Source organism: Zea mays, chromosome 5, assembly GCF_902167145.1.
Source record: "Zea mays cultivar B73 chromosome 5, Zm-B73-REFERENCE-NAM-5.0, whole genome shotgun sequence".
Taxonomy (NCBI): Eukaryota; Viridiplantae; Streptophyta; class Magnoliopsida; order Poales; family Poaceae; genus Zea; species Zea mays.
This window is the reverse complement of record NC_050100.1, coordinates 14,065,324-14,089,974: the sequence shown is the minus strand read 5'-3', so window position 1 is coordinate 14,089,974 and position 24,651 is coordinate 14,065,324. Positions and strand designations below refer to the sequence as shown.

Here is a 24,651-nt window from a genome sequence, read left to right as displayed (position 1 = left end):
TTTTTCAACTAAGAGTAGTCATAGAAATATTCATGAGATCAACTCTAAGCTTATCTGCAGAAGGAAAAGGATATTTTATCATGTGTGGTTATCGTTGTTATTTGCCAAAACATCTCTTCCCCTTTAGTCAGATCCTAGCTCTACTCCTGCACATATGATCACTCGAGTGCGCTGGCAATATTCACAAACTAAGGTAGTGATTTGGTTCAATTAAGATAAAACAGTGACAGATCACTCCGTCCAAATGATTTTAGAGAACCAAATGATTCGGCATTTAAACGTAATTTTCCTTTTGAGTCATTTTATCCTATATTGAATCAATCTAAACAATAATAAATTAGAAACAGAGTGACTCAGTCCTATTATACTCTAGAACCAAACACTACCTCAGGGTTTTTTTATAGCACCTACAGAGGTACTGTAAACTAATTTTTTTAGAGCTACTCTATTGAATTTTGGAACACAGTTTCGGTGGAGTGAAGGCCAACGAAAAAAAGGAATGAAGATGCAGCAGCTGTAGTTCAGTAGCCACAAATGACCCCCAAATGCATCTCGTGTTCAGCAACAAACAATTTTTTTTGTGTGTGTTTTTCTTACAGGGGGGTCCTTTTTCTCTCTCTCCTTGGTGTCTTACCTAAGAGATGTTAGTACAGCATCACTTGGAGCAGACCCGGCTGAGGCTGCGTGTACTGGAGGCCTTCATCTAGGAGGAACTGCTCCACAACGAGAGGCAACCTCGCAGTGCGAGAGCCCCTGGTGTGGTGGCCTGTTCCAATGCAAACCATGACTTGCATCCTCTTCCCTACTGCCCTCGCTGTGCTCTTCAAGGCACTGAGCTCACCCTTCAGGATGTGGATTGCTTCGTTCACATGCAAGCCATGTAAATCAATCAGGCGGTCACCCCCACGTTGCGAAGAAACAAGATTCCTGCACATAAGAAAACGATAGGTAGGAAACTAAATTAGACTTCAAAAAATATATTACACTATCTCCATCCTTAAATAACTGTCTTTCTCCCTTCCGAAAACTCAAACATATTTCAACTTTGACCAAATATATAAAAAATAGTAATATCTACAATGCATAATTAGTATCATTAGATAGATCTTTGGATATGTCTTCATAATAAACTTATTTAGAGAGAGATGTAAATGTTACTAATATTTTATATGAACCTAGTCAAACTTTAAAATTTTTTGACCAATTAACAAGGGACAGATGGAGTAAGCTGCAACAACCAAAAGTCAACATGTAAAAACAGCAATCAGACCTTTGCCGGTAAATAGCTTCTCTAGCTTTCTCATGAGCTGCTTTCATTTGCACATTGTATGTCTGCCCCTTCATGCTCAATTCCGTCGCAACAGCCTTGTTGCCAACCAAGTAAGCCTGTCTAGCCCGTCAAGGGTTTCCTTATGTGAAAACCTTAGCAATTCGTAAGATACCGAACTTTAAAAAAAGTATGTTGCAGATAGTGATCTCTATTCATGAAAAAAATTGAATCTTACTCGAACAAGCAAAATAAATTGCAAGTGTAGGCTTCAGTAACCATATGCGATATTGCTTACCTGCTCAAAACACGCATTTCGAACCCTAGCAAAATCACGGGCTTCTTCCCTTGATTCTGAGTACATACTTGCTGGTGGATTGCATATACAGAGATAAATTAATCAGCAGATAATTGAAGCATAGTAAAGGACCTCAAATGGTAGCATAATTCTCTCTGATTTCTAGCCATTCACGATTTTCACTAAATGAAGGGGGAAAAAAGCAAGAGCAATCCTCATCCAAACATGAAACATAGAGGAGAGAACTGTGCAATAGGGACCAGGAAGACTTCAGAGTATCAGATGAGTATTACCCACTGCATCTCTGGTCTGAAGCCATGGAGCAACTCTTGCACTGCTGATGCTTTGAAACTTGTTCCCAGATGATTGTTTAGTGCCAGAACTGTACTATTTGGGTACAGAAAGAGCTGAAACACCATTACCATATTCAGGACCTTTTTTAAACTTCCACTGGCCAGAATTCTGTGACGCAAATTTGCAAACAGCTGAAACAAAATGACCAGCTCCAGTAGTCATTTCGGATGAGCCGCGCACATTGAACATGCCAAGTACATCCACATTACCCTTATTGAAACCATTTTGGTCCTCGACTGTTGGAAGTGCAGGGAAATCCCCAGTGCTAAAGATCGGTGTGCTCTGGGCCAGATTCACTGTGTGATTGGGTGTAGCATCAACTTGCATCTGAAAAATCGGGAAAAACGTAATTACGGAATATGGATAGTGCCAAAATGTTCTTGATGTACACCAAGCATTTTGAAATCGAATTGCAATTGAAGATGTGAGGATTCAAATTGTCTTTTCATGTAGCATTACTGCTTTAGTAAAGAGTACTCATAAACAGCAGGGTAACAATGTTGTGCAACCAGTCCATGGCATGCTTCATGAGCTCCACAAAAAATCTTATGCTAGTATATGGTTCTTGTCTAACAGGTGGCAACAAGTAACATTTTGATTGACATGGTGGATGATGCATTCCGTTGCGCATCACAATAAAATCTTGCTCTGTTTAACATGGGAAAAATGAGAAGCCTCAAGCTCTAAACAAGAAATTGTCATGTTCAGCAGACCACACAAACATGTGAGGCCTAGCTGTCCTGAGCCTCTCTATTTTGAGACATTTGCTGTAAGTAAATGATGGTATATGTAAAGGGCAGGCAGAAGCAACTCAATGAATAGCATGTCATAACAACTAATGGTTGTTCTTTAAAAGTAAAAACAGATTACTATTTTTCTTCTGCTCAGTTGACAGCAGCGGCTGGTGTTTCCCGTTTCACACATTTATCTCCTGCACACCCTTGGAGCCTAAAGAGGTCTCCCACTCTCCCATTTGAGGCTCAGCTCACTGCAACATGCGGCAAAAGATGGCAACATCCTTTGCAAGACAATTAATTAAAAAAATCAATTCGTTGTTTTAGTTACAACAGAGCAAAATCGCCAAATCGGACTTTCAATTTATGTTTTGTCAAGCATAGGCTTCAAGAATTTCATGTGAATTAGTATTGCAAAGAGTATGATTCCTAACATATAGTGTTCCAATATAGTCAGATCGAGGTTGTGTGTAAATTAAGAAGTGACTTTGAGCTTTTCGATATGGAAGACATGGTTGACAATCCTCCGGTGTGTGGCCCAGAGAATAGAGCTTCTACTTCCCAACACTGGTTATCGTAGCAGATGAACTGCTGCATTAGCCCCACCATGTCTAGGTTATGTACTACTGATGAAAGTCTTTACATTCCATGGTTAACTAATGTGCTGTGTGGATTGTGAATTATAAGTGGAAATATGTATAGTTATGGAGCACTGAACTACAATATAGAACAACTAAACCAACAATGAGCTTATAATTACCAGAAATGTTTAGGTAGGGCTTAACAAAACACTTCTGCTCATCAACATATGTCACATAGAATTGGCAAATGAGCAAGGTAGAAAACCGAACCAATATTATGCCAACCAAATTGAAGAAGAAAAGAAAAACAACAGTCCATGCATAAGCAGTTCACTTAGTAATGACATACCTAGATATCTGTTGTAGTCCACTATATGAGGCTTTGATGAATGATAGTCTGCTGCCAGCTCACAGAAATGTTAGCAATGTCATATGCAACTGGGTTGAACTTGTAATAGTATATTAAGTGTAAACCATACACAAGCAGTGATAAAAAATGGGTGCTCTCAGGATCGAGATAAAATATGACACCCTTTTAGCAGAATAGACAACTCAAATTCACCATAATCTATTGTGACGTTATTTGCATAAAACTAAGGGTTAGAAACCTTAGCACAAGAATCAAACTCAGTTTTAAAATTCCAGTGGGAAAATGTAGAAACAGAAACAAACTGTAGTAGAATTCCTAAATGTATCGGAACTTACTTTTATTCAATGGCTGCAGTAAACTATGTTGGTATTGTTCGTCACTTAGAAATGTTCTTGAGTAATCCAGACAAGGAACCACAGTGTGTTGATTTGTACTCACACTGCTCACAACATGTCTGAAGTAACTGAATATACTTCAGGCTCCATCCACGGAGATGCTTACCTGTGAAGTGATCAGACACAGTGATTAATATATGATACCCAACAGTACCATGGTAAGCATGGTGCCCTTAATATAGCGTGCACCACATTATTTTCTCAACTGGAGCTGAATCTGAAAATTTTGGCCATTATTTTTAAAACTGTCCAAAGTAGGGTTCAAATGGTTGATATCTTGTGCATTGAAATAAACAAGCAGTGGTACACAGTAACTAATAGTAATCCCTCACCTCAACATGTCGTGGCAAGCGGGCCACAACATATGGTTTATGTATAACAACAGAAGCTGGTGTGTCTGACCAAATAATTCTGCCATCGAGAATAAGTTTACCATTTTGATCAACGAATACCCCAATGTTATCCTAAATAAACATACAGTACTATAAAGAACTAACTGAAACTAAATAAGAAAACAAGAATCCTTCAAGAAGCTAGTTAAGTGTTGGGAATCTCAATGGCTTCAAAAGAGATTCATATAAAAACTATTTCATTCAATATCATAGTTTGCACTGATATATTGGAAAACATTATCAATATCACACAAATTAGTTACAGACAAATGTGTCGACAACTGTTCACTAATCAGCTAATCCTTTCTAGCGATATCGACAAGTCTTTGTTGTATGTTTGCAGGGATGGCATATCGGCACGAATTGTCCTCATAACTTAAAAGATCAATCACAAAGTTTCTTCGAAGAGTTTTTGCATCCTACAGACAAAGAGATAAGAGAACAAAATATATTATATTGTAGAACGAGATAGCTAGAATGTAAGTTTTGAACATAAAACAAACGTACTACACTCACCCCAACAAATTTCAGTCGTCTGTCATTCCCCCACATGGCCATAGCTTGTAGAACGAGGTAGCTGGTATTAAACCTATATAATAATATTTGGGCAACTATGTTTTATACAATGATTATCATAGAAAAAATTTAAACTGATGAGAAGGTGGTACGAAGAAAATACCCTCTTAAGTCAATTGGAACACCAGTCTGAATTGTATGTTCCCACTTAAAGATATCCTCCGTCCATCCAGAACGTTTCTTGCTGTAAGCAATCTTATATTTTTTTGAGGCCATGATAATCGCTTCCGCGAACCTCTTGTATGGCATGTGTTTACACCAATCTTGAGTCGGTGTAAAATCGATAAAAGTCACATGCTTTTTAACATGATCTATTACGAAAAGGGCGTGACATCCATTGAATTTCCATGGCATGAGAACCTGCAAAATATCAGTCATTAGGATCCTACAACAGAAGTGTCCTTTATAAATACATTCGAAATGAACACATACTTACATATCTACAACCCGTGATATAATAATTCATTGATGGCCAACAATCTAGTGTTTTGGCCAACTCTTCTGTTGTAGGATCCTGATGGTACTTTGGTATTTTACCAAAACCAACCATTCTCTGGACAGTATATATACATGTACACATGATGATTAGATGTAGATACTATATATTAATACATTAATGATTTGAAACAAACTTACCCAAAAACGCATGTCCATATAATGCTTTCTATTATTTATGATTTCTTCTTTCGGTTTACGTGACTCTTTATTGGCAAGCAGCCGAACAGCCATATCAAAACATCTTAGAATCATATCTTGAGTTGTCGTTAATATGTTTTGCAGGTCTTTGACAGATATTTCTATCTTAAAAGGATTGAAACTTCGCACCCATGTTCTCCTGTAATGTAGCATGACGAAACTCTATATCAAGAATCTAAGTAGTCGATATACATAAAATAAATAAATCAATGAGCACTTACTCTAGTGTCGTATCGTCTTCTATTGCCATGATATAATCACATAAAACATCTATTGAATCGGCTTTGGTCACTGGCATGTCCTTTGTGGAAAGACCAACCATTAAAAAGTCATTGGTGCAACCATCGTTAGAGACTTTTACAGGAGCTCTTTTATCCCAATCATCAACAAACCACCTTTGCAAGTCTGCTTGAGTAATAGGGCCTTCCTCATCTTCAAACACTACTTCGCTATCATCAAGCACGTGGAGTAGTTTCCTCTTATTAGAATCTGTTGGGTTTTCTAATATCTCAACATCAGATGGGCTTCCAGAGTCAACTTCTTTTTCATTTTTGTATAACAGACACCCCCTTCTCTTATTCAGGTCTGAAGATAGTAATATAGCAGCCATTTTTTTCCTAAAGTGTGACATGCCATCCTACAAATAAGAAACAATTATTTAGCATTATATATGTAACACCGACTGTAGATGTCCATATATGTCATAGTAGTAATAATATACCTGGGTAAAACTGTCAGACAGTTCATCCCCTGTCCAGTATTCGATATAGTTCAAAAGAAAGAGGCCACATGAAGAGCTACAATATACATTAATACCAACATAAACATTAGTATGAATGAAGAAATTGGTAAAGAAGATCTTAGGACGTACCTATCTGTCTGCTTTGCATATCCCATGTCTATTTCTCTGAGCGGCCAAGAAGCAACTTGGAGGTCTGGCCACCTGTGGTCTTTTAACTCCTTACGTTGAGATATCATATCTATTTGTCTTTGCAGTCCTTTAATCTTTATATATGGTAAAATAAAATTAGAGATTGGGATAAGTTAATATTGAATTCATAATTGTTTAGTTTGTGCATACTCACAGAGTCAGTGAGGTCTTTGCGGTCTTGTGAAGTACCAAGTGAATCGAGCACTTGTATCTCCATATTTCTTGCATGGATCACAGCAAGATACCAATGCGTCTCTCGGATGTTTATCGGAATAAACACCTACGAAACAATTATAAATACTTGCATAAGAATAAAATACATATAAACACTAACTGTTCAGATTGCAAACTCATATGTACCATGTCATGGTCTAGGTAAAGTAACACCCTTCGTTCAGCGCTACATATGTGTGTCATGTCTTTAATTGGATATAGCTCCTCTGTTTTAATTTCAAGATCACCATCTCGCTTCAGGAAATTGAACTGGAAAGCATTTTCTATGTAAACGCGACCTCCAGATCGGCACTTTAGATGCTTTTGAGCTTTTATCAAATTTATGTAACAGTCTATAACCTGCAAGTGTGTAAGTTGTGGTTAAAAATACCAGGATGAGTAAAAAAACTTATACATAACAACGTCGCCAAATATAAAAACTAAGCATGCATTACCTCGTCACCTAAATATGCGCTCGGCTGAAATAAACACTCCATCCACTTCCTTTCAACAAAGGCATCATCAATAAGAACGACTTCTACCCTTGGTTCACAAGGGATTTCCTTGATAAAATCGATGAGAGCAAGATCACCTTGCGTGCAAATATAGTCTAGGAGCAACCAGTCATGAGATAAAACTAAAATTAGTTATTACAAAAAATACAAATTGATCCATACAGAACTATGAAAATTTTAATACCTTCTCGAACTATTGCGGTTGCCACCGATTTTTTTGGCTTGTTATGAGACAAGCCTACAAATAGAGATTCCATTCTCGCAGGACAAAAACCTACATTCATAACAAATTGTTAGATGCATAAAAATTATTATTGCTAATTTCACAAATGATCCAAAACTCAACAATACTTTAAGATAGTATGCATGCTCTAATAATACACAAACATGTGTGTCTCTAATAAAAACAATTGTAGCATGCAAACATGACTTGATAATACACCAGACCAATCAAACATAAGACAAACATCATCCTATTAGTTTGTTAGCTGAACATGCAACTCTTACCATGGGTCTAATTTGTTAGGACCTCTTTGTAGACGATGTTCTTGGTATATGTCCCACAATCTACGGTGGGGGTTTTCTTTACACCCTTCCTTAACTTTTTCCTCCCATCGACAGCTGGGATGACAAGAATCTTTATGTTCGATCGGGCCGTCGCTCTAGATAGAGCAACATATAGTTGGCCATGAGAGAACACTGGTTCAGGCAAGTATACACCAACATTGGGAATAGTCTGACCCTGTGCTTTGTTAACCGTCATTGCAAAGCTAAGCCGTACAGGAAACTGCTTTCTTTTGAACTGGAAAGGGAACATCTCTTCATCGGAGGGACACAACGGTATACGCGGTAGGAAAATCCGTTTTCCAACGTGTTGACCCAGTACAATCTCTGCGTCAATGCTATTTCTTTGGAAGCCACGAACGACCAGCCTGGTGCCATTGCAAAGTCCATTTGCAGGGTCTATATTCCGTAGCAATATAACAGGACATCCAATCTTGAGCTTCAAAACATGAGGTGGTAGCCCATTAGGCGTCAATGTGTTTAGGAACTCGGGTGGGTAGTAGTTGTGGGGATCATCCACGGCGCTATCGAAACTATGATACACCATATGCTCCCCTTGAAAACGATCAATCATCTTAACATTTATCATATCAACCCAGTCGTTCCGTGTTGACAGTATCGCCCTTGAAGTGATGTAGGTAGAATCAGACATATTTTCGTTGAGATTTGGGAAAGCAAAGTCTATTAGGTTGTCAAGATCGTTGTCACTCCCACTGTAAGGCACACACACATCATCAGGAAGACGAATGTCGCCGTCACTATTTGTTTCCTCAGTTCCACCGCCTACGCGCAGCAAAAACTCCGCAAACCAAGGGTCGTTTTTTGCTCTCATGTTGCTAACAAGCTTTAAGTGGGACATGGACTCCCATAGGTAAGACATTCGTAGCGAAGACGCGACCACTTGAGCCCTTGACCCTTTACGAACAACAGGCAAGACCTGTCTGAAATCTCCACCGAAGACAATGGTTTTACCACCAAATGGTAGTGCGGGGCGACCCATTATATCGCGCATGCTATTGTCCAGTGCCTCCACGGCTTGTCTCTTAGTCATAGAAGCCTCATCCCAGATAATGAGAGATGCTTTCCGTAGCAACTCTGTTGTTCCACTCTGCTTCGTGAAGCTACATACAGCGCCATCGTCAATAGTGAGTGGTATCTTGAAGCGTGAATGGGCGGTTCTTCCTCCAGGCATTATGGAAGCCGCAACGCCAGATGTAGCTGTTGCCACTGCAATCTTGCCCTGGTTGCGTAGCGTCGCGAGCAGTACTCTGTATAGATAAGTCTTCCCGGTGCCACCAGGTCCATCCACAAAGAATAATCCGCCCTGATCGGTGTCAACGGCAGACATAATCTTATCATAGGCGGCCCTCTGTTCCTCGTTAAGAGAGTCTTTAAGAGCCACATCTTCCACTGTCGGTTGGATACTTTCCTCCTCGTAAACCTCTCGAGCAGTACCAATAGCATCGTCATACGCGTCGATCATAGGAGGTAGAGGGAATGTCTTTATGTCCTTTCCCATTGACTGCAGCATGTTCCTAATGTCAATCAATACCATCTGCTCAACATGAGTTTTGTTCTGACTCTTGTGTTGATAGTCCTCTGACATAGAATCTTTGTGTTTCTGCCAGAGTACAGCCACATCGCTTGGCTCACAGTAAACCAGTATTGTGGCAAAAAGCCGTCGCAGCGACGATGGCATCTGGAAAAGCGCACGTTCAGTGAGACACTCATCTAGTGTGTTGTCCGACTCAAGTAGTCCCCTTCTCTCTGCTGCCTCATGAAAAGTCGGTAGGGTGACACCATCAACTGTCCTTAGATCCACATAGGAGGCGGCGCCAGTCACGTGGTTTAGGAGAACACGAAGATAGTAGCGCTCCCCCTCAGCCGGATGAGCAGAGACTATCCTACCGACTTGTCCACCTGTATCTCGTTTCCTCCGTTGCCATACTTTTCCCTTACCACTCTGCCAAGTGTACCACTCAGGGAAGTCACGATATAGGATGCCACGAGCCTCCTTATTAAACCTATTCGCCTCAAAATATGATGTGAGCATCGACCTATCAACACCTGGACGGTTGACGACTCGCTCGACCATTTGCCGCTCGTGAAACGCCACCATGTGCATGTTTGGAAGATGGAGTTGAAGCTGCATAACAGGTGGAGATATCTGACTAAGCTCAAAGCCGTATATCCTCCACAAGGCTTCCGGAGGAGTCACCCACCTTGCATCTCTATACTGCTTGATCTCATCAACATCATCATCTGCCTTGCTCGCATCTCTCATAACAACAGACGCACGATCATGGCCTTTGTATATGTATTTGAACAGGTATTTAACAGCCTTGATGCTCCCACATGCCTCGACATTGATGTGGCAGTTGAAGAGACGAAGGAGGTATGGGTTATAAGGGACAACCCATCTATTGTCCAGTTCGCACCCTCGGACCTTTTCTTTACGGTCATCGTCACGACGTCTATAAATAGGGTACGAATCCTTCCCTTGCAAGGTTGTGTCACTGAAAGGCCGAGGGTAATGATTCTTGCATGATTTACGACCCTTAGTGCATGGGCAGTTAGGGTTTAGCGACCCACACGGGCCATGCATCATATGCTTGATAACCATCTTTCGTAGTTCAGGGTACTTGTTGCTTGGGATCTCGGCTGAGATCAAAAGGTCGTACTGCTCAGGACATGTGAGCTTGTACTTCCTCTGCATTATAAGTAGAAAATGGGCATGCGGCAAACCCCGCTTCTGAAACTCCACGACATAGACGTAGGCTCGGACCTTACCAAGAATATCCTGTTTAGTCAGCCGATGCTTTAACTCTTGTAGCTTCGCATGAAAGACACACACTACAAGATCCGCACGATCTTGCGGTGTCTGCCCAGGGAGAAGCTCCCTCCTTATCTCATCCCAGTTAGGGTTACATGTCATGGTAAGAAATATGTCTGGTTTACCAAACTTCCGCACCAGAGCCATAGCATCCATATACCGACGTCTCATGTCACGAGGACCGCCAATAAACGACGTCGACAGCACAGTTCGCTTGCCAACCTTCTCTCCTCTAATATCTCCATCTAGCATGCTATCCACCAAGCCCTGGTACAGGTCTGCCCTTAACCGATCCTGATTCTTGCGTATGTAATCTAAACGAGAGTTCTCAATCTTTATGTACGTGTCGACCGCGAACTGCTGAAAAAGTCGCTTTCCATGAAGTATAGGATTGAATACCCCGGGGCGAATCTGGAATTTGTAGCAGTAGTAGTCACGTACAGACACACATAAATGGCTAGGAGATTCTGCATACGCAAGGATTATAAAGTGAGTGATGATGAAAAATAGTTAATAATGCGCAAATATTTCAAAATATAAACAAACAACTAACCCGCATCTTCATCATTTGCATTACTTGCCCTATGTGTCGCACGGTATGCATCCACTTCGTCCATGGATACTCCAACCTTTGGGATATTTCCGTGCCAGCCAAGTTCGCCTCTAGGGAAGAACAATGGATATGATAGTGCATCGTAGCATCCATGGTATGAGCGGATGCAGTGGCTTGAACTGTCCTTCCCATGGAGCATAACACTCTTGCTGAACTGGCCTCGCCCTTTGCTCCCTTCGATCCAGACAGCGGCCACCTCCGAAGTGAGAGGTGTGTTATATGTCTTCTGGTTCAACGTCTGGTCTAGGTTCAACGCGATACGATAGTCATCAAGGTTCTCAACGTGACCCATGGTCCTAAGGTGCTCGGAGTACGGATTTCCACGTAGTATGTCGACTATCTGTCGAATAACCTCTTTGTCTTTCTGTTGATGCTCTTCGCGACACTTACGGTACCGATGCTCGAGAGTGGGATCATCATCATAAAAGTAAAGCTCAAGGTGTTTATGCTCTGCCCCACCATCCCTACCAAATGACTTGATATTGTGATACATCATGCCCTGTGCTCGGAACGTGTATATACCAGAATCCCTTACATTAGTTGTCATACTATCGAGGCAACAGTATAGGGAAGTGAAAGAGAAATGGCCATTAAAAAACCTAATGTTATCACGAAAGTGCCTAGCATCAGAGTCTGCACTATCCCACAACCTCTTGAGTTGGGGAGGGGTCTCCAGTGGGGCTAGCTCAACCTTCCCACCACGACAACAAAAACCAGGTGTCTCATACTCAAACTTCTTCGCGGTGCAATAACCGCAGTTGGGAACAGTCTTTAGCATATGGGTTTCTTTAGGGATGTTGCTATACACCTTGTCGTACGGGTCAGGAACATCAATGGCACTCGATTCATCTTGACTACCATCGATCTCTATATCCTCATCGGTATCCTCATCTGATATTTTTTTGGAAACAATGAGTAAGACATATATGTATTTATATAAGCATTTGTATCATATCATAAAAAGATTGAAATTAGTACATTGCCCAGCGAATAGGTATCCCTCGTTCTCATCAGCATCGTCTTCAAATACGACACCGTCATCGTCATCAACTGGAGGGTGAAAATACAAGCCACATAAAATACCTGGGCATTCAGGATAAAAGGGGGGATAAAAATGATAGTAATTACCATTGTTGTTGATCTTTGCAGTCATATGGGGTTGTGTCCGATCATCCCCTTCCTCGGCGTCACTAATGATATCCTCAGCCACAGTAGCCATGTTCCTTGAAATGGATGCTTCAAATTGCCGGTTTCGACGGGCTAAGATAGCTTGTCTTTCACCACGTGGCACATGTTGTTTACGTCTTAGTGGTCTAGTAGACATACGCAGTGAATCGGCATCCTCGGTCTGTGTTGAAGCTGGTAGGAACGGGTTACTGGCGATATCAGGGATAACCCAGTCGCAGGGGGTAAGAGCGGATCCATTAGGTTCAATTGCATCTGTTGTAGGGTGTACAACCTCAGGGGTATATGTTGGGGACTCCATGGCGATGGACTCCTGACTCAATGTGTCAGCCAACAGTGCTCTACGTTTTCTTATGTACTCTATCTATGACCCTTTCCGCTTTGGTGTATTATTATACAACCTAAGGCGTTCACGATTAAGCTCCCTCTCGGCTGGAGTTAAGTTTTTGTACCGCTCTCTAAAGTAGGCAGTCCTTCCCAAATTATGGTTAGGCGTGTTACCAACAGTTTCATGCACACCGCCTGGAATAAGGCATGTATACGTTAAACCGCATGAAATCAGCTGTTTTGCAAAATTAGTTGAGTGAACAGTCACGTACCTGGTGTCAGAAGGTCTCTTGTTGTGAAAACATCGTCTGACTTGAATGTCTCATTCCTATGCAACCAATCGCTATCATCATCTCGATTCACATTTGGAACTACCAAATCAACAGTGGCAAAATGATTTTCATGGCTACAAATCTGTATTTCTGTATTTATAAAACGATCGGTGGAAAAAATTGTGATAGGTATACCCGCAATACCTTGTGTTGCAAAGTTTGTGAAATCAATTGTGCTACAGCCATCTGAAAGACTAACTATGAAACAAAATGAAAACCAAAATAAGATTAATAGACATTCACTAATCCACAAGAGGATCCATTAAAATAATTAGGAATTTAACTTTTTCATCACCTGTAGATCCCTCTGTTTGTATAGGAGGTCCTTTATTTCGTTGGCTTGCTTCACGACGTTTTCTACTTTTCTCGTTTTTTTGTTCAACGGTCATCGCGGCATGTCTTTCCCTTTCCCTTTGCCTCTTACGTTCCTTAGCATCGACATTTGGACCAAGCCTTTTCGATCCATTTTCATCAGCTACAATATAAAATTTAGTATTAGTGTTACCCTTAGTACTACGTTTCAAACGTTAATCGGCACGCGTGTAATAACCTTTACCTATAGTAATGGTGTTTGAGATGTTTGTCAATGGTGTGCGTCCATCATTATTTTCCATCTGATCTGTTTCTGTTGGTTCTCCGTTCTCCATAAAGAAACCCTATCATGGACAGTGGAATGACTTAGTTAAGTTTTCACACAGTACTTGAGTAAGGTCTGATTTGGTGATCAGGGACTTGTGAGGGGATCCATGGAGAGGAATTCCGCTTGCCATTAAATAGCAAGGAGATTCCTCACACATGGATTTGAAAAGCAAGGGATTCACAGCAGTAAATCAATGACCACGCTGTTGCTACCATACAAATTCAGGTCTCACATACATCCATCCTCAGGCGAGCCGAGTGCTTATATAATCTGAACGGTATTGACCTGTGTCTACCTAACCACATTTTACAAGCAACAAAGTGTAATAGTGCATTTGATCTGGTTGTGATTTGTTCCTTCACCCAATTCAAATATTTCTTTTGGTAACATTTCCTTCTTTGTTTTCCAACTTTTCCGATCAGAATTAAAGAGACAAAGGAATCGGTGGCAATACTCTTGTGTGGGACAAGTGGAGGTGGCAAGAAACAGTGCAAGGGTGAGGGGTATTTCATAAAATTGTTTAGTTTATGTTGTTTTCCGTTATTTAGTTATATCTCATTTCTTGTAGCCACTGATTAAAGTCTTCTTCTGCTGTTACCAAAAGAAAACACATGGAACGATTTGGTGTACGTGCAAAGTACATGACTCTAGATCCAGCAAAGAACAGATACATCAAATACATTCGAAATATTAGAGCTATCCAGGAATACCTATGCAACCGAGCTGACAAGCATCTTGTGCCGAAGATCAACAATACCAATGTTGACCAGAGCGTGGCTGCTATACATGCAACAGTCTTCAGCTGTCTTTGCAGGCGAGCAACAATACCAATCTGTGGTATGTCTCACCGACGACAAAGTGAGAATAATTTGAGTTCTTAATGTCACACAAGCATAAAGAACAGCAAGAACAAAGAAACACAGAATCAGAGAAAAAACAAGAGTTTATATATTCACTGTTCTCTCTTTGTTTCTGGAGTTACATATGTTCTTTTCGTTTTTGAGTGACCTCTGATCTTTTTGTTTATTGAGTTACATCTGTAGTCTGTAGAGAGTGTCCTTTTATTTACAGCAAAGGACGCAAGGGTGAATACACATTACTGTGTGTACTTCTCAGTTTCTCCCCTCTAACTAATTTTGCCACCCTCGGAGTCATCTGTTCACATTTTTTTTTATATACTGATTTTACAACACTCTCAGATAGGGCTGTGGTTAGAATGTTTCAAGAGAATTAAACAAAGGGATATGGTTTAGTCAGAAATAAACTGAAAGTTTAAAGAACAGATAGGGGTGATCAGGATTACCTACAGATTTGGAGACTGTTTGCACAAAATATTACGGGAATTCAAATTTTCGCACAAAATATTTAATTATCATTTGCACGGTCAAAAACTTCACAAAATATCTCTTATTAAACCCATGGCATAGGTATTACAAACAAGATTCATAGACATACAAGTTTGCCTCTTGTTGCGTTTGGTGGCTCAATAACAGTACGACACGTATTCTATCAAATCTCTCTACGCCTAAACATAGTCCCAATTATTGCTCTTTGCGAATTTGTAGAATCTATCTACGCCTTTCTTCTTCAAGAAATGTAACAGCAAACTGACGGTTGTTCAGCGCCACCAAAGCTTTTTGGATTGCTGCAATGAATGCCACAATTAATCACATCTACACGTAGTTCATGATATAATAAAAAGAATCACGATTTAATGTAACTATTTTTTTAGAATATACTTACGTCGACAATGATGGGTGTTGTGATGGAACGGATTGAAGTGTATTGCGGTATGATCCGAAGACTCGAGGCACTCTAGAATTACACATTTAAATCTCCGTTACGAATCATTATAAAGCAAAACCTAGTGACAGATGTTTTGAAAGACGTAAAGACATGCTGTACCTTGTCTTCTGAACCGTCTAAACATAGTCCCAATTATTATGCCATAATCCTCCTTAGCCAACGCCCAGCGGAGTGCATTTTTGTTTAGTAGGTCACCTCAAACTTTAATGATATGTAAATATCCCCTACGACATTAATTTTGGTAAGAATAGGTTAGTAATATTTAGACTTGGATATATAACTCGACAATTAACAGAATATACCTAGCATCCATTATAACAATCTTTCTGAAAGGGCCCCACATTGTGCGATGTATTGTATCCAAGTGGACTACAACAGCCATAATGTCTACAAAAATAACAGTTTATAAATGGATTAATACTGAATTTTGTGTAAACGATATATTAATAATATTAAGAGTTCGATATATTCTTACCGACTAAAGTCCTGTTTGGCAACTCGGCAATATCAGCAAGGTTCAATAGTATTTGTTTTGGGAATGGCGCCATCTGAATTGGAACAGTGTATGGCTCCACGATAGTTTGTTGGTCAAGACACAATTCCATGGGACCATTTAGATGACGAAAATTAAATTCACCCGGATGAAGACTGAACTTCACATTATGCATCTTGTAAACATGCTTTTCATGGAGCAAATTGTCGAAATGTTTGACTGTCTCATACATATATGTTATGGCCTCGATCTTGGCTCCCTAATAGTATTTCAGTAGGAGATGAGGCCATGGTATGAATATCGTGTAACTTTGAAAATGAAACTTAAAGAATTGTTGGCTTACATTGATGTCAGACAAAACGAAATGTTGTCTATCACGAAAACGTGGTTCAATCGGGAATTTAACTTCGACCCGAGCGACAATACTGTATTTCCGCGGAAGCCCATAAAAATCTTCATCACGGTAGTCGTCGAACAATCTGAAGCTATATTAAACATACGACTAAATAATGGTCATAACTTTGATAGACAAATTTTGTGTAAATATATTTATAATAACTTACATAGGCATCCGTTTTAGGCGGTCAGCTGCGGCTCTTTCACGGTTCAATACGACCGGTTCCATCAAAACCTTGTAGCCTTTAACATAATTTAAAATTTAAAATTAAATGGAACACATGTCATACTTTCGCGGATCAATATTTTATTGTTGTCTAATGGTTCATGAAAATATATATCATGCCTCGACAGTTGAGAATCAAAATTTAATTCAAACAAATAGTTCACTGAATATTGTGAGTATGGATGAAGCCTTCCCAGGTGAGAATCAAAACTTAATTCAAACAAATAGTTCTCTTAATTCAAACAATTTGTGCAGGTTGTGCTTGTTACTAAAGTCTGCTACACATTAGATTTTGCAGACAGAGGTCTCTTTCAATTATCAGCTACCTGGGTGCATTCTTCAATGCTAGATGTTTGATAACATGTTCGTGGTGTACGGGTCTTTCGGTACAAGTATTTTATTTTAAAGGAGGGAGAGCAAGGATATATAGCCTTGAGACCCCATACAGATAGCTGCACAAATATGCCCTTTACAAAAAAGCATGAATTATTGTTCTGATTTATAGTAGTAGAGATTAGCATCAACCGATATATACCGGAAGAATGCATATAAACTTTATACCCCAATACAAAAGGAGGGAGAGCAAGGATATATAGCCTTGAGATCCCATACAGATAGCTGCACATATGTGTGCACAAAAAACATAAATTATTGTTCTGATTTATAGTAGTAGAGATTAGCATCAACCGATATATACCGGAAGAATGCATATAAACTTTATACCCCAATACAAACCAACAATACACACAAGCATACACGGCATTAACAACATTGCTTGTTAAGAAAAATCAACTGAAACATGATCGAAAAAATGAAACAAAGTGGTATTAACAACATTGTTTGAAAGCTTACCTTGGCCTTAGAAGCTGCGGAAGACGTCGATGCGTTGCAGCGAACCCCCGACGGTGTCCTGCCGTCCGGTCCGGGTCAACCAAACGCCTTATCCCTTCCTTCTTACAGACACCTCGCTAGATGAAACAACAAACTACTACAATGAAACCACGATACACAATTTCAGTAAACAATCTATGATCAATTTCAGTAAACAACAAACTATTTGTTAAGAATGAGTAATTTTGCAAAATAAAACACATAGGATAACTTAAGAGCTCCACTAAGACGATACAGGAACAGTGCCTCAAATACAGGAAAAAATAACTTAAGAGCTCCCCTAAAAAACAGCAAGGAGTACAGCCAGTCTCAAATATAGATTACCTAAACATCCAATGCTGAATCAAAGTGCAAGGTACAACACTTAGGTAATAACTAATCCAGAGACGCAATCCGAATAAACACAGGTAAAGGAATTCGCATTGCAGCAATTATTATATATCAGCAGGAACTGGTAGAACACACGAAAAAATATGAGTAGTTGTTCATCACAAGTTACCTTGGATTTTGCCGTTGAAGGTATAGTTCTTCAAGATCACTTGGGACTTCTTTCGGTACGTTATCAGGATTACTACAAGTAAAAAACTGGTTCAAGAAACAAACTATGAACACGTTTGTAAAGCTGGCATTTTAAAAATTTTGAAACCAAAAGCGATGCCCGAGTAAACAACTAAGAGTTGTCTCAAATACAGGAAAAAATAACTTAAGAGCTCCCCTAAAAAACAGCAAGGACTACAGCAAGACTCAAATATAGATTACCTAAACATCCAATGCAGCAAGCAATAAATAAAATAAGAGTTGCCTCAAATATAGATCATCAAAGTGCAAGGTACAACACTTAGGTAATAACTAATCCAGAGACGCAATCCGAATAAACACAAGTAAAAACTGGTAGAACACACGAAAAAATATGAGTAGTTGTTCAGATTACTACAAGTTACCTTGGATTTCTTTCTGTACACCAAATAGACCAGGTGCAAAACTTTAACCTAAACCATAGATCGAGAGAGTGTAACAATAAATGGATCAGCTACCCAACTCATGTCAGCATGCCACGGCAGGCCCTAGACACGCCGCAATACCAAAATCATAGCCATTAGCTAATCAGGGGCGGACTCAGTAAAGGACATTGGTATACATTAGCTCATCTTGACTATTATATAGACAGTCTGCTAACTCTAAAAGCAACTTTCAGAATTTAAGATATCACTTCTATATTAGAACCAGAAACCATATGTTAATTCAATTGGGTAGCCTTGGCATCGTCAATCTAAAGACTGTTCAGTTGGGCTCTATGTGCTCGATAGTTATGGCTGCAAAAGACAACAACATCAAGACCTTGGAGTGATCTCCCGATCAGAGTACCTCCTAATGCGCAAGCTTTACTCAATGCCATAACTGTCGTTCAGATGGGTAATGGGAAATCAACCAAATTTTAGACAGACCGATGGATGCAAGGCAAAACTGTTGTAGAATGGGCACCTAATCTAGTTCATTTGGTTCGTAAAGGGGCTAAACGGCAGAAAAACTGTGCCCTATAAGGCCTACAAAATCGGAAGTGGCTTTCTGATATAGTAAGGGCTCTAACAGTTATTAGTGGAATATCTACAGCTCTAAAACCTTTTGGATAATTTGCATCTGCAGCAAGACATACCAAACCAGCATTCTCGGCGTCTATCCAAGCATGGGATTTATTCTAGAAAATATGTAGAAACGCATATGGAAGACATGGGCTCCATTGAAATGTACTCTCTTCATCTGGCTGGCTGACAGTTATGGCTAACAGACTTGCAATTGTAACGTGAAAGTTCATAACACTTATAGGAGAACCCTAAAATCTGAAAACATATAGAGTGATATTGTAGCTCTAAATAAAATGAAATCAAGACTAAGCCGCTACAGGAACACTGTTCAAACAAAAACCAAAAAACTTCACAGGACAGTCCAGTCTGATCTGTCCAGTTTCACAATTGATGCAGACAGCCCAAGTCATATACAGCTCAAACAAAAATCAAACACTGCAGTGCTAACAGGACCATATACAGAAAATCTAAAATTGTACAACCAGTACCTCAACAGATATGAACTCAACTACAGCCAATGGACAGATTTTATGTCATCTACTTGCTAACAGACATGAAGTATTGAATTATCAATTCAAAGCAAAGCAAGATATGGCAAAGCAGATAACACTTACCAGGTTATTTCTCTGTGTTGAAGATGTCGTGGGTCTTCTTTCTGCCAGAACCTATATAGTTTGTTGTCAACAGATAACACTTAACAGTTAGATATTTTGTCCTTGATGTTTTTCTAAATCAAATTCCGCAAACCATCATGAAAAAACTATGAACCAAGAGGAAAACAATGCTATAACAAACTAAACCAAGAGGATGGAATAACAAACTAAACCAAGAGGAGTTAAACACTGATATCTCAAACTATAACAAACACTGCTATAACAAACACTGCTATGAACCAGTGATCCGAGATACATAGGAACTGGTACAACACAAGAAAACACTGACCTTCAGCACCGTGTCCACTGGCGACGTGTGGCTTCACTGGCGTATGGATCGATTAGGGGTTTTTAAGAACCGAGAGAATGGAATCGGCAGTGGACGTTCAGAGAGAATGGAGAGGAGATATGGGAATTGAGGGGGCGGGCGCGGTAATGGCGAGAAGAGATCTGGGACCTTCCATCCGCGAGAGCATCCACTGCCGAGATTGATTTGAACGTCAGTGGGCTTTGATGGCGCGGCGGATTCACGATTTGCGGGCGCAGCCTTCCATCCGCGGTCTTTGGTGGCGAGAAGTGTGGGGGCGAAGCGGCCGCGAGGCTGATTTGCGGGAGCGGCGAGGAGCAGCTGTACCTTCGCGGCTGATGCTGATTTGCGGGAGCGGCGATTTGGTGCCGCAACCTTCCATCCGCGGTCGTTGGTGGCGAGAAGTGCGGGGGCGATGCGGGCCGAGCTTGCGGGAGCGGCAACCTTCCATCCGCGGGCGTTGCTGGCGCGGCAACCTTCCATCCGCGCTCGTTGTTGGCGCGGTGTCCGGGGTCGAAGCGGCCGCGAGGACGGCGGCGGGATTTGTGGGAGCAGCGCTGGAGTAAAGGGGAGCTGGCGCGGCGGCAGCCGTTCGCGGGGAGGGAGGCAGAACACTGGAATTGTGCACGCCTACACTGCACTCATATAGAGTAGTAGAGATATATAAAATTGTTTTTGGGCTACGACCCGGGCCACGGCCCAGGTGGCCCAGGGCCCATATCCGCCCCTGGGTGTACGCAGCTGATAATGAGTTCTTTAAGTCCATATCAGCGTTTGGCCGATGTCTGCACCTCCATAGTGTCGAATCTCTTTCCTACACCTCTATTTCGTCGAATCCAACTCTACCATGTTCCATAATGGCAGAAACCTCCCGGGCAAGAGGACATAGCGATTTTATTATTGTTATTTTGTCCTAGGTCACACCGATATATTTGATGTGACATTGACCGTGCTTGGTTCCATCCAAAAGTTTAGGCCAGTTCATCGAATATTTAAATGTTAGTGAGAAATATTAAATATATAAAGTGTTTGAATTTAGAGCTAATAGTTAGTTGTTAAAAATTACTAGTGAAATTAGATAGCAACAAACAGCTAGCTAATTATTAGTTAATTTGCTAAAAATTCCTAATAGTTGAACTATTTATTAGATTGTTTAGATGCCTTTAACTAAATTTTATTAAATTACACATACCCTAATTATAAAACTAATTACACAGACAAGAACTAAATGATAATATGAATCTAAATATTTGTTAATCGTGCATTATTTAGTTTTAATAAATTTGTTTCAATGCTTAGCCTTCAGCTATATATTTAGTTTTATAATTAAACTATGTTAATCCTTGTAATAACTATTCCAATATCCGATCCGATGTGACATGTATTAAACTTCAGTTCTGGAAACCAAACACCCTTAATTTATTCCCTGTCACGTTAAATATTTGAATGATAATTATTGATATTAAATGTAGGCTAATTATAAAACTAATTACACGTACGACTAAAAGATGATAACATATTTATTAAACCTAATTAAGCATGTATTTAATGTATATTTAAACATTGGATGTGATATGAACTAAACTTTAGTCAGTAGAGTGAGAGGAAACTCTAATCCTAATCCTGAGTTGGGAATGTGTTAATAGAAGAGTTAAGTATGCTTGAACCCATTACAATAGGGGTGTACAAGGAAACCCTAACAATATATAGAAAACACTAACATTTACTCTAACACTCCCGCACACAACTCTATCGCAGTGAAAACAATAGACAGGAGCCCCTTGGTGAATATATCAGCGAATTACGAAATGGTCGGGACGCAGAGAACGCAGACATCGCCAATGACAACACATGTCTAATTCGATAGGCCATGAGTGTGTCGTAGGTCGGGGGCGCGCGGAGCATAAATGCGCCACATTCCTAGGGACTTGTAGATCATGAATGCTACGTGGCCCGAGGGGTTCTTAGGTTATGAGTGGGAAGTGGACTGGCGGACGCGGTGTGGCTAGGTGCCAGGCATGGTTACTGCGACCAGTTATTTACAACGTGGTTAGTCTGGGGCCGGGCGTAGGATCCACTCGAGTGGTTCCCTTCCAACACGTCCCCCCCTCCTCGTCAGGTTTCGCCACGCCCGACCCCGGTCTCGGTCCCGTGGAGTTCGGCTGAGTGTGGGCTCTTTCAGGGTTGACGTATCCAGCTCTTCTAGTTGACCAACGAACATCAGCGAATAGGGGCTCTTTCCTCAGCGCGCTCTATGGCCAGCAGGTCTCAGGGACCGAGGATCATTTCCCCGACAAGTGGCTACATTGAAATGATAACTACGTCTAGCAAAATCAATGCACCTATAATCAGTGTCGGTGACGAAATGGGTACTACACCCATGTCTACTATAGGTGCCATGTCAACTTTTTTGGTATGTATTCCTTGTTATAACTAGCAAACTCCTAATGTATTATTTTTTGTCCATTCATGTTCAGCAAGTGGCGGTTCTAGCAAGGACAAACTCCTAATACCATTCGAGCCTACATGCAAATATGTATTGATTAAACTTTTTTCCTGTGTAAACACAACAATTTAGACTAAAGTAAATGAAATAAGTGGTGTTATAACTGCACTTTCACACTTACTAGCGCTTTTGTAGGTGTACATCATTCCTTTTTCTTGGTGAAGTAGGCATATGTTTATTCTGCTTTGCAATACCTTTTCTAAATTTACTAGATAAAACTGCTTTTCTTTTCTTGCAATCCTTTTTGTTGTCTCATAATACTCCAAGCGGGTGATGACCGCTTGCCAGAATCATTACAAAATAGCTTCTAACTCATCAGAACCACCAGATTGGATAGAGATTTGAAAACTTATGATGCGAAGGTTAGAATCTCATGACTTGTCATTGCCAACATTTCAGGTAATATACTGTTGAAGTATTGATAAAATCTCCATTTTTGGCATATAGAGCCTCACGTCGAGCCTCTCTTAGATCTCTGACATGGGATAGGAGCGAACAACAATTTTTTAATTTTATTACGCTAACCAGTATTCGAGTTCATGACATTTGGCTTCGATGACATATTAAAGTGGACACACTAACTAGTTCAACCTAAAAGCCTGAAGTTTTTGGGTTGAACTGGTGTAGGATCTAGGACACGAGCTACAGGGGAGTGAATCGATGGTTTTAACTAAAATCAAAGACACTAGAGAAATTTAATCAATACTATAAGAGATATAAATTCTCTAGCTATGACAAGTAAGTAAATTATGATGAACAATTATGTCAATGCTTGAAATGAGAGGCAATACACAAATTACTAACTACTTGCAAAGTAATAAGTAAGGAGTGAAGAGAATGAGTCTCCTGAAGAGGCGGTGGCCATGGCCTTCTAGCTCAGGTCCCTTCGCTCCTCGCGCTCCCTGCCCCTGGTCTTCTCGTTTCTTCTGGCATGGACCTCGCTCTCCTGGACTTTTGGCCAGGGTTGGCCTTCGAGGATTCCCTCAGGCTCAATTTGGCTTCTTCGGTTTGTCCTGCTCGCCCCCGTCTTCGGTCGTCTTTCTGGCTGGTGGTTTCTTTTGGCAGATGCATCCTCAAGTTGAACCCGGATTCTGTTGGTCACCTCCTCCAGGCGGCCCTTGGCGGGTTCACGTCTGGCTTTGAGGTGCTTCAGCTTGCTGACCGGGTTTTTCGATTTTCGGTTTCTTCGATGGCTATGTGTTTCCATATTTACAATTCCAGATGCATTGATCGTAAGGAATTCAGAGCCTTCTTCAACCTTTGGAATCATGGTGGCCCTAACTGGAAACATGAATTCAAGAATTTTTCGGATAAAGAAGCGGCATCTTGGCAGACGGTCCGGGGCAAGAAGAGTTTATCTTTTGCGGATATTGTTAAGCTCCCTCTCACTGGTGCTAATGCTATTCCGATTCGTAACAACATTAAGTTCTCCGGTGGCCTTGAGCGTCAGGCTCGGGCTAGTACGTCTGTGTTCAGTCGTTTGGGATCTTCTCCTAGTAATCTAGCTCCAGTTCACAGCGATAGGAGGTTCCCCGCTGGAGGGCTTCATCAGTCTCGCCCAAGAATCTCTGCGTTCAATCGTCTGGGCTTGTCGTCTTCTTCCTCTCGGCGGAGAGCTGTGTCCCCTCGGTTTTCGAGCCCTGATCCTATTGGCGAAGTTCATGGCGGTGGAATTCACGACCGTTCCAATTTTCAAAATTCGAATTTTAACCGGTCTCGGCTTCGCAACCTCCATTGGCGCTCTGTTCGGTCTCGGGGCCTGTTGGGCTGCTGGGCCCGTCGGCCTTCCGCTGTCTTTTCTGTAAGGTGCACGGGCACTTGGAATTATTTTGTCCCTCTAAGAAATCTTCTTTTGGTTTTTCGTTGGCCTCATTTCCTGCCTTTGGGAGTCGGGCCATTTTGGTGGGAAATCGAAAATCTCCGGACCACAGTACCTGGTTTCGCTCCCCCGTGGTGTCCCTGACCGGTGGACCG

The 24,651-nt window shown here is 40.8% G+C and overlaps 2 protein-coding genes, 1 long non-coding RNA gene and 1 pseudogene across 3 annotated transcripts; all 4 read right to left on the bottom strand.

The window, feature by feature from the left end:
* Window positions 1–644: 644 nt before the first annotated feature.
* On the bottom strand, window positions 645–2,319 carry LOC109939617 (polyadenylate-binding protein-interacting protein 7-like; annotated as a pseudogene).
* Window positions 2,320–4,511: 2,192 nt separating this feature from the next.
* Window positions 4,512–7,705, bottom strand: LOC103625984 (uncharacterized). The gene is made up of 12 exons (XM_035958951.1): window positions 7,507–7,705; window positions 7,263–7,417; window positions 6,955–7,167; window positions 6,749–6,874; window positions 6,535–6,668; window positions 6,385–6,460; window positions 5,885–6,300; window positions 5,604–5,802; window positions 5,404–5,520; window positions 5,071–5,327; window positions 4,908–4,980; window positions 4,512–4,810 (listed from the first exon to the last, which is right to left on the bottom strand). Exons 1-12 carry the CDS (start codon window positions 7,604–7,606, stop codon window positions 4,688–4,690), a joined length of 1,989 nt encoding a protein of 662 aa, XP_035814844.1. The 5' UTR covers window positions 7,607–7,705; the 3' UTR covers window positions 4,512–4,687.
* A 5,415-nt stretch (window positions 7,706–13,120) lies between these two features.
* Window positions 13,121–13,570, bottom strand: LOC103625982 (uncharacterized). The gene is made up of 3 exons (XR_002261881.1): window positions 13,472–13,570; window positions 13,321–13,374; window positions 13,121–13,215 (listed from the first exon to the last, which is right to left on the bottom strand). It is a non-coding gene; the product is annotated as an uncharacterized lncRNA (long non-coding RNA).
* A 2,314-nt stretch (window positions 13,571–15,884) lies between these two features.
* LOC103628019 (uncharacterized) lies at window positions 15,885–16,872 on the bottom strand. The gene is made up of 4 exons (XM_023300133.1): window positions 16,679–16,872; window positions 16,459–16,600; window positions 16,098–16,374; window positions 15,885–16,009 (listed from the first exon to the last, which is right to left on the bottom strand). Exons 1-4 carry the CDS (start codon window positions 16,738–16,740, stop codon window positions 15,885–15,887), a joined length of 606 nt encoding a protein of 201 aa, XP_023155901.1. The 5' UTR covers window positions 16,741–16,872.
* Window positions 16,873–24,651: the final 7,779 nt, after the last annotated feature.

Bases quoted from the DNA above. Each gene is read 5' to 3' on its own strand.
- LOC103625984 (XM_035958951.1), bottom strand. From the start codon at position 7,606: ATGAATGTAGGTTTTTGTCCTGCGAGAATGGAATCTCTATTTGTAGGC. The intron at 7,418-7,506 runs GTATTAAAATTT...GGTTGCTCCTAG, and splicing joins AACCGCAATAGTTCGAGAAG to ACTATATTTGCACGCAAGGT. The intron at 5,803-5,884 runs GTAAGTGCTCAT...GCTACATTACAG, and splicing joins GAAGACGATACGACACTAGA to GAGAACATGGGTGCGAAGTT.
- LOC103628019 (XM_023300133.1), bottom strand. From the start codon at position 16,740: ATGGAACCGGTCGTATTGAACCGTGAAAGAGCCGCAGCTGACCGCCTA. The intron at 16,601-16,678 runs GTAAGTTATTAT...TGTTTAATATAG, and splicing joins CGCCTAAAACGGATGCCTAT to CTTCAGATTGTTCGACGACT. The intron at 16,010-16,097 runs GTAAGAATATAT...TTATTTTTGTAG, and splicing joins GCCAAACAGGACTTTAGTCG to ACATTATGGCTGTTGTAGTC.